Source organism: Watersipora subatra, chromosome 6 (assembly GCF_963576615.1).
Source record: "Watersipora subatra chromosome 6, tzWatSuba1.1, whole genome shotgun sequence".
Lineage (NCBI taxonomy): Eukaryota > Metazoa > Bryozoa > Gymnolaemata > Cheilostomatida > Watersiporidae > Watersipora > Watersipora subatra.
Window position 1 is genome coordinate 41,361,491 of NC_088713.1, and position 10,679 is coordinate 41,372,169.

Genomic DNA, 10,679 nt, shown 5'->3' on the forward strand with positions numbered 1-10,679 from the left:
TGATATATGTACAGACAGATTTTTGAGTTTCTCATCCATGTAAGATTTACTCGGATGCAACATCAGGCGAGAAAGCAACTCCCCTGAATTATCTTGGGCCCTAGCATTAAAGTGGTAACGCGTATTGTTTTACAACTAAAATCCATGAACGAATTCACTGAAGGCAATTGTCTTTATTGTATGCAGCGAAGACGCATCATTGAATTTCTAATCAGGTAGATCATGACACATTTATACAGTGAACAACAGTTCTAAGATTGCCATAAAAGCTCGGCCGTGCTTGGGGTAGGCCCAGTTTCTAACATTAAATAAGTTAGAGGTAAGGTGAAGAGCTCTTGCTGTCTGCTCTTTTAAGTCTTTCATTTAGAAATAATCTTCTTTGAGTAGCATCACAAATATTCCGCTCTTATTACTAGAGTGAACGAATAAAAATTGAAAAGTATTGACAGTGGTGAGATTTGAACCCACGTTTCCAAAGAGACTGGTGCCTAAACTCGCGGCTTATACTACTCGGCCACACTCCTTCATGTCATAAGGTAATGTGACCATTCAAGCAATATTTTAGTGATATCACTAGATTTAGCCGTCTTGACACCTTGATAATTAATTCACCTCGTTTTTAGTAATGGCACAATATAATTGTACTTGAAATTGTTGCAGTCCAAGATCTACAAACAATCACGGCTTTCAAGTGTGAGAGTAGTTATAAGCAAAAAATTATTCCATAGTATGGCAAAAAAATTGCATAGTGCAGTGTATAGCTGAGGTGAGCATTAGGTTGGGGCTGAGTTGGCTAGATGAGGTCATTAGCCGGTCTACATAACCGGGGGTGTCCGAGTTCAATTCCAATGCAAAGCGGTTTTTCGTCTCTAGATTCTTATAGTGATAAACCTCTAATTGAAAGCCATGGTGCTCTACTATTCAACCCTTCCTCTATAGTAGGAGTCCATTTGATGTGGCATTCAAATATAGGATGGTGTAGTATTTTTTTCAAATGGATCGTCAGACTTTTGGGAAGATTAATTTATCCCTTTTACGAGCAAAGCAAATGTTGCCTATAGTTTACCATCTCAATCCGGTGGAATGATACTAGACCTTTTGTATGCAATAAATCTGTCAACTAGAAGAAAATAATGAGCAAAATTAATTACAAAATCTAACATTAATGAAAATATATCTGACCGATAAGGTAATATTTGAAATTAAACATCGCATGCACTTTTAGGATTATGATTTTTTCTATTCATTTTCAAGAAATTATTTTGAAACCTTTCAAAACTTTTAATAAATTGAAACACTTTAGAGGCAGTGTAAAAACTCACAAATATTAGTCGGTTCGTTACACCAGTGTATTTTCAACAAAAGAAGACAACTCTTAAAGATAAAATATCCATATTTATATTAAACACGGAATAATAGTGAAAATAACGCAAACCAGCCTTGATTCATGGGCATTTTAGTTGTAATATTTATAATGTTTTTCAAAGGGGTTTGAATTTTTAGTTTTCCAAGTTTTAATATTTGTGAAGTTTTTAAAGCTTTCCAGTTTAGCTATCTTTTCTAAGTCTTTTTTGGTAATAATACCATTTATACCAATTTTTTGGGTGAGAAGTCAAACTGGAGGCACACATATAATTTACTCAAAGCACTGACTCTAGTCTGTTGGTATGCTAGTCATAGTTAATATGTAAGATAAGGGACATTGTAAAATAGGGATGTACAAGAATACAAATATAAACGGTCAACGTTCTACAAAAGTTGCAACGTTTTTTATTATGATAAAAATGATTATGATATAATATAATGTGAGGTATGCTCCTTATATTTTCCTTATTTCGCTCAAGTGTTTATGCGTACATGTAAATAAAATACTATCACTAGATCCTTCAACAATGCTCCATTTAATATCAGTTCTATTAACCCCGTAGTGCCCAGGCTGTGAATTAAATGTTTTATTTGAATAACTTTACTATTTTTTGACTCAATTATCATGCCTAATTCCATCTCAAAAGTTATTTTTTTCAATTTCAAGTTTTTGCTATGGTCTGAGATTTCGTGACATATGCGTCACATTAGGCATTAAACGATATCGCATCAATCCGTGACGGACATACTGTACTTTATTGATTAATTGCTTACAAATTATATTCAGTAAGAACAGTAAAAAATTAAAATGTTATCATATTTTGGAAGCAGTCTGATCAAATTACATTTCAGTTATGAAAGTTCATGAAACAATTCCTATCATCCACAAAACATAGGCGAACACCACATTTGCTGCACATTGTGGTGGTTGCATTGACTTCACAAAGTCGACACCTTCCACGCTTTTCAGCTTTGGTTGGCCAGTGACTGACTTTATCTTTGCGAATATCAATGCATGGCAGGTTGGTAATTTGTCGTTTTGATAATGGCAGTGGAGACGAGGCAGGAAGACTTCTTTTTTTGCTTGCGTTGACAAGAACTAATGCTGAGGCTACATAGCTCTGAAACTTACGCTGTGGCAACAACTCATTTTTTGGTAGGTTCAACAGTTTGTGGTCTCTTCTGTGCATGAGCCATGCATTTACAAGACCAACAGAAAGCATGTGCCAAAACAAGTAGATGTACCACCTTCTTGATTTTATGCGAAACCTATATTTTGCCAAGAATGAATCTAGCAAGTCTACGCCACCCATGTGTTGGTTATAGTCTCTGATCACAGCTGGCATGGGTACATCCAACTCTTTCTTCTGCTTCTTGTCCCATCTCTTAGTTGTTTGTATTGGATCTAAGCAAGTAGTAGTGGACAACATTGTCACAGCTCGGTTGTCATACCATCTAACTGCAGCAATGTTACTCTCTTCATCTACTCGGTAATCATACGAACCACGACCTTTCTTTCTTAGATCTGATTCATCGGCCATGCTGATTCCTGGAAGCCTGTTTTGTCTGACAGTTCCAGTATAGTATATTCCGTCATCTGCAAGTTTTCTTAGTAAAGGTATACTAGTAAACAGATTGTCAGCATACACCTTATAATTTTCATGTTTTGGTAAAGTTGATGTGAGCTTAGCAACGACATCACCTCCCTGACCTAATTCTGTCCGAGTTCCATCGCCACCTTGATAGACATCAAAATCACTCAGCAGTCCGCTACTGTTAGCCCTTGCCCATATTTTGAACCCCCATGGGTGAGGCTTGCTTTTTATATACTGTCGTATAGGACTTCTAATTCCTCTATACTGACACATCATTTCATCAACTGATGAATGTTCTTCTGGGACAATTTCTAGACATTGCTTCCTCATAGCGTTTAGCCAAGGTCGAATTTTCCACAATTTGTCTTCTCGCTTTGCTTGGTCATCTATTGATGCATTATTGATAAAGTGAATCATTGTACAGAGTAGTTCAAACCTATTCCTTGACATGACACCACTGACTGGCTCATATGAACTTTCAGATTCCCAGTATTGCCGCACGCTAGCCATTCTCACTAGTCCCATTCGAAAAAAAATTCCCACCATCTGTTCGAGTTCTTTCACTGTAGTATTGGCACACTTTCCGGTTTTTTGAATACTATACAAGTTAGTATTTTCTGCGAGGCTACTTATCATGTCAGGTGTTACAAACTTCTGAAAGTACTCATAAGGTGTGAGTAGATGTTGATTTTCATCAGGCTGCAGTGGTGAACCTTTGAAGTCTGCTGAAGGTGGACAAAATTTCTGCTTCTTCCAGCAATAAGTTGGCTTACTATTTCTGGATGTAGAAGCAGACTGTGGAACCAAATGTATAAGGGGTTCATCGTCGCTGCTGCTGTCACTCTCACTATTGTATTGAACGCCGTTCTACAATTTCAATATATATGCTATGTATATAGTTGTTACACCCAATATTGAAAAACTTGCAGTCTACCAAGTGCCTGATGCAAAAACAAACTCAAAAATACGTATTTTATAGTAAAACTTGTTGGCTTTTATTCACCTGTGAATTTGGAGTCCAGTCTTCATCTGAATCGCTTTCATTATCAAATGTTTCTAAATCGCTGTCATCCGCATCAATCATATCAAGTATGTTTTCCACTCTAACATGTTTCTTATGAGAAGCCATTATTGTCAAGTTGTTGCTATTTTACAGTAGTAGATCTACAAGAATAAACATAGACATGTGAAATTACCTATTTCTAATACATATATGTATGAATGCATGTCTTGGCTCAACATTCTCAGCAGCAAAATTTCTCTGTTATTGAGAAACATGATTTTTTGATAACTATAGTGCCATTAGGGCACACTGTTTGCTGACCAGCCAGTTATAAAGGTATAATAATTAAATCTAAGTGATTAAAAAGAGATATGGAAGCCTAATACAGGCAAAAAATACAAACATTCCAGTAACTGATTGAGCCTAACAGATTTCAGTGTGTTGAATAGTAAATGACACTAAATGCCCAATGTGACACATGCGTCACATAAAAATATTTCTCTCTAATTTTGTTCAAACTGTGAAAAAACAAAAAAATAATGGCTACATCTGAAGAACAGACATACTTGAACACAATTATGAAAAGTAATATGTTGCAAACTTACCAGTTATAATGTTTTTTCCTTGATGTTTCAGCAGTATGGAATTAAACTTCACAAAATGGAGAACAAGAAATCCAAAATGGCTACCAAGTCACATGGCTTCAAGTAGCCAATCAAAACTAGTTTGCATGTGTTGATAGCATAACAGAGGGATTATAGTGACAAAAAGCTTTGCCTCCATGTGCTTATCTATGGGTCGAGAGCTTCCAGAATGTTCTGTGACATATATGTCACTATGGGCACTACGGGGTTAACAAAGAGAGGTATTTATGACATCTCCCTTCAACTAATCATACTTAATTGACATGTGTGGTATAGGTCACATTTATCAGATATTCCTACACAATAAATTAGTGGGATTCTATTTCACCAGGAAATAAAAACTTATGAATCTAAATTTTGATTGTGATTAACAAATTATTGTAACTGAACATTGATTGGTTGCACAAATCTGATAAAGCCAACTCAAGAATGTTTATCATCATTTTGATAAGTCGGCTCAGCAATGGAAACTTCTTTCTTTAATCCTGCGTATGAAGGATCAACTATAACAACTCTTTCAGATCAAGTCAATTCAATAAGTCAATCACCAAAAAGCAAAGGAAAAAAATGCACGGCTGTTGTGACAACTCTTTCTGTATTATGCTTAACGATTTCAGCAGGAACTTTTGCTTATGTGTTGTTTGTGTGTGGAGGTATTGGAATTGAAGGAAACCAGGAGAGTCACCAGACCTTGCAAGAACTACAGCAGAAACTGAATGAGACCAGAGAGATGGTAAGTTTGATGGAGAGTGAAAGGGAAGACTTTGAAAGAGCAAAGCAGACACATTCAGCAAACGTTGAAAAATCTATGAAAGTTTTACAACGACTTGAACAGGAAATGAACAACTTAAGTCAAAATCTTACAGCTTCCACTTGGTCAATAAGTCATTTGGTACAAGATACAAAACGCTTGAAAGAAGAAAGCTTTGTAACTAGCAGAACATTAGATGAGTTCAGCAGACGAGTAGATGGTTTAGAGTCTTCTTGTGAGGTTCACATAAATGAGACCCAGCAGTTATTCCATAACCTTACGGAAAAAACAGAACATTTGGAAAGTTTTTTAGCAAATAATCAAAGAAGTTTCTTTGATCTAAATGAGTCTGTTGCATCAGGCAATCAAGACATGCAACAACTTTTTGCAAAAGAACTTTCTATTCAAACAAAGCTAAACACAACCAAAGAGCGCTTAACAACGTTAGAAAACAAAACAGCAGACTTACAGGCTTTTGTTGAAGATTTGAAAAATGTGGACCAACAGCTTAGAATGAACTTCAGCCAGTCGATGCAACGGATCGGGAGAGCCTCAAACAGAGCAATTCAACTAGCAACCAGAACTGCAACTCGTGAACAAAGTCTACAAACCACTTTAAATGCAACTGCAAGAAAATTTTTGCGTCTCAAGGATAGAGTCCAGGATTTAGAAGAATCTAAGACGCATTTAGAAGCAGTTGATCAAGCGTGCATTTCTAACTTGACAGAGGTCATAAGATCAATTGATACCGTCTCTCGAGTAAATGCTGAGTTGGAAAAGCAACTTGTAGAAATGGCTGATCAGTTGCAACTAAGTCAGAACAATACAAATGAAGGTTTTTTAGAGATAGAAGGTAAATTTCAGCAGTTAGCCCAAGTTGGTAATAAACTTAATGGTTCCTATCAAATCCTTTTTTTTAATCTCACCAAAACAATGACTTCAGTTTATCTTGCTCAGAGTAAAATTGCCAACCTTGAAGAGAATTGTGTTGCATCTGTGATCTTCAACCAAACTTTACTACAACTAGAAACAATTAACGAAGATGTAGATAAGATGAAGACAATACAGAGACGGTTGCAAACTGCAAATAGAGATTTTAACACCAACCTCACCGAGTTTAATAACAACTGGACACAGACAAGAAACAGGTTGACAACTCAAATTATCGGAAACACAGAGCAGTGTCGTGAATTGAATGCTTCCATTGTCTCATTAGGTGATGATGTTAAAAGATACCACAGACAAGGTTTGTGAAATGTTTTATAGACTGTTAATTTGTACGAAGTCAAGTGAAAGATTAAGGCAACTTCTAAGCTGTTTCCAAATTAGAAAAGTTATGAAAGTTACTATAAACCAAGCCAACATGGCTGACAGAATGGTTCTATTATGGCTTGTTTGGTAGTTAAACTTATTAAAAGGGTCATAAAAGTTTAAATTGATTTACATGAAGTTTATTAAAAGATTTGAACAATTGTTAAGTCATGATGAGGTTGATTAAAATGATAAAACTCATATCTTACTTTCATAGAATTTTCTTTAACAAAATTTTATTGAAAACTGCTTTTAAGCATACATTAAAAATACTAAAAAACAATGTTCACAAGACAATTCCAATGTAAGCAAACAGTTTAGAGTTATCTGTTCAGCCAAAATGATACAATCAGTTTTTTGTAATGATAAACAGGTAATGGCTTTGAAAATCTTTGATTTATAAATTATCATTTAAATATGTTTTTCCTGATTTACACTCTGCAGTTATTGACACTTTTTAATTGTTTAGTAGTTACCAAAAATTGATTAAAAGAATAAAAGTCATATTGTAAACTGATTAAAGATTTTCTTCCTATTTAAAAGCCATGATAGGGTTGATTAAAATGATAAAACTCATTTTCTACCCCTGTTTTAAACCTAAAACTATTAAACACCAGAATATCAGAAAGAATTTTGTAAACTCATGAATAGCAAAGTTTGAAGTTGTTCTCTTTTTCAGCTTTTGTTGTTATTGGATGTTGACTTTAACCAAGTCATGAGATGATATTTCAGTCATATTTTTAGATCTTTCTATCAACTGCTCAACTGGCTACGAGCGTAACCCTTATTCCAACACTTGCATTACACGAGTTTCTCAAAGCCTAAGTTGGACTAATGCGAAAGATTTCTGCGAGGGACGTGGCTCATACTTGGCAACCTTCGAAACGCGTGAATCTGTGTTTTGGTTTGAGAACTTGCGGCAAACCCGTGAAGGTATTATTATTAGTTAAATTGATTATTGTAGTAGTTTTGCAGTTTAAATGTCTATACCTGCAAATTACAAAGTAAATTTTATAGCACACCAATTAATTGATGTTAATAATAAGATAGACATATGGAAAGGTTTCAATAAATCTAATAAATCTTTTATTACTTGAAAAAGAAGTTTGGAAAAAATCTCAAACAAATTGTTAAACACTTTTACCCAATATATGTACCAAGCTCTGTGAGCAGTGCAGACGCGCAATACTTTCCAAGAAAAGATTGCTACTAAAAAAATCTTAAAAATTAGAAGAAAACCAGATTGAATATGATTTGACGGCAGCAGTAGTACAAGTATGCTGACTAACCCTAAAGTATCTATAAGCCCTTATTCCTGTCTAGAAGGAATACTTATGACAATTTACTAGTATAAATATCAGCTGTAAATTGTTTTATGCAAGTGAGTTATAATTTGATTTTTAGCGATTGATAATCTCATTACAGGGTGGAATAAAAATAATCTTTGGATCGGTGCTAAACGTGTCAATGGTGTCTGGAAATGGATGGGAAAGTCTAGAGGATTTGCAGACTCTTTGTATTGGAGTCCGGGAGAGCCAAACTATTCTCATGAAAACTGTGTGGAAACTAGCGAAAACTTTAATTACCATGCTAACAATCGGCAATGTGATCAGCTTGAACACTTTGTCTGTGAAAAGTTGATATAAGATCACAGTAATTTTGGACTATGATGTAATGTTACATTTGTAATGTCTTAAGGCTATCACTAACTCATCCCAAGCTATAATCGTGTAAAAATTAGATACATAGTAAATAATGAACTTGAATTTCGCTGGCACTGAATTTATAACACTTTAATTTACAAGTAAAAATAACTATAAAAATGCACTGTTTTTCTTTAATCACATCCCTCAAACTTGGCAGTTATTTCAAAGACAAGGTCTGAGCTAATTCTTTTCTAACAATAATTCTATATCTATGAAACTCATGCTTACCTTAGTTTAACTCTATGAATTCCTCTATGAAATCTTAGTCTTCCTACTGTGTCATTTAGCGTTTATTGTCCTTACAAAGCAGGATCTATAAAATGGGTATTCTTTTATGAACACTTGCAAATTTTTTGATCAATATTTTAATGAGCAAAGTCTTAACCCAAATACACATTTTAAGCCAACTTTTGTTCAATTTATAGGAGCACTCAGAAGGATTGAATTATGTCTGTTATTATTATATCGGGACATATTTGTTGACAGATGGATTGTGTAATCTTTTTATGAGTAATCCATTATTAATAAAAGTTTAACATATATTATCACGTTCTTATTAATTTTATTTTTCAAGTTAACTACAGTTGCTGTGGTACCTGATGCTAAAAACCTGCATGTAAAAGAATCAAAGCTGTGTCAAACAAAGACAAAAGAGTTACCTGGTAAAACTTTGGTTACCACCTCAAGAAGGAAGTTTATAATACGAGCCACCAAGTGTTCTCTAAAAGGATAAAATGGGTTTATAATTGCTAGTCAGAGAAATTCACAGCTACAATTAGTTTAAGCTGTCAGATAAACTTGTCATAGTTAATAAATTAAACTAATAATTATAATAAAAGTGTCAATTTAGGTAATTGTCTGAAAAACCAATAGACTCTGTAATAAGTCTGAGGCAGTTTTATTAGCATTCATCTAGGTTCCTCTTTCTAGTATCTAACAAAGTTCCATACTTCCTTCTCTCTAAAGTTTTACTAGCCATTTCATAAGTTTATCATAGTCAATAAATCATTTGAAAACTAGATTACGTTTCTTGCTATTCAAAAACTTTTAAAAATGCCGTCAAAAGGAAATTCTCTTCTTCCCGTTAGTCTGCTGTAATCTCAGAATTTCGTGAGTTTTCACTTCAAGGGCATTCAAACTTAAAATTCAAACTTCTAAATATGGGTTTGAATTGAAACTCATTTTGATGAGCAGTTGAAGCCAAATGCAAGCAAAGAGAGCATGTTAAAATAGACCTCAGATTAACTTTGAACCTACCACAGTAGAGGCCAAGTAAAGCAAACAAATACATAACCAGACAACTGACTAGATAGAGAAATAGAAAATATATAGATAGAGTCATACAAAAAAAGTGTATCGTAACCAAACACAGTCCTCCCAGATGAGTTTGAACTAGTGCTGGGCACGAGTACTTCTTGGTCAACGGGTTTAGACCCACCCTCTTCTGTTCGGGTTTTTTGAGTATCGGGTAGCTAGTAGTGCTAGGCTCGGGTATTTCTTTGCCTACGGGTTTTTTTGGGCATTGGGTTTGTTGATATGGATTTTATGTTTAATTTTTCTAAACAGATATATTTTCAAATTTACAAAGCAATTATATTTCTTTTCAATTTATTTATCATTTTTCAGTTTTTATCGACTGACATTCGTACTCGCAGCGTTAACCGACGGATTGTTAAACAGTCAAGATCGTCTGGGGCCACAGGGAATTTTTGTGTCAACAGGTGGCAGGAGATAGGGTCTATGGTAGCTTAATACTTAAGCATGTTTTATGGACTTCTCTGATTTTTTGTAGATGATGCTCCAAATCTCATAAAAATCTTTACATTATCAGCTTTTTCCGTTAATAAGGCTTGTTGGCTTAGTAAACTTAGTTATAATGAATTATGTAAATCATAATAGTTAGCTGTGGTAATCAATTTAAACAGAGTTATTAAATTTTCACTGCTACTACCGAAGCTGATGGCAGTTTCTAACAAGGCGATAGTGGAAACAGACTAAGGACCTATGTGTTATCGGTGAAAGCAAACACGCGCCGTATTAAAAAAGGCATAGATTTGTTTACGAAGCCGATATGGCTAATTGCGCAAATAAAATTTGATTTAAGTATTTCTACTCACCTTTTAATGAAAAGTAATCACTGCTTGACTACAATATCTCCGGTAGGTATGGTAAATAAGGTATGAGATGCTTTATTCTATCTATTAAATTAAAGACTTGTTATACCCCATTGTCGTGCCTCCTTAGCAAAAATGAAACAGAAATGCCCTGTGGGCCCAGACTAAGAGTGCAGGGTGCAATAGACAG

At 34.7% G+C, this 10,679-nt stretch overlaps 1 protein-coding gene across 1 annotated transcript; it reads right to left on the minus strand.

Annotated features, from left to right (window-relative positions):
• Positions 1-2,213: 2,213 nt before the first annotated feature.
• Positions 2,214-4,089, minus strand: LOC137398267 (piggyBac transposable element-derived protein 2-like). The gene is made up of 2 exons (XM_068084375.1): positions 3,964-4,089; positions 2,214-3,827 (listed from the first exon to the last, which is right to left on the minus strand). The coding sequence occupies exons 1-2, from the start codon at positions 4,087-4,089 to the stop codon at positions 2,214-2,216; spliced, it is 1,740 nt and encodes a 579-aa protein (XP_067940476.1).
• Positions 4,090-10,679: the final 6,590 nt, after the last annotated feature.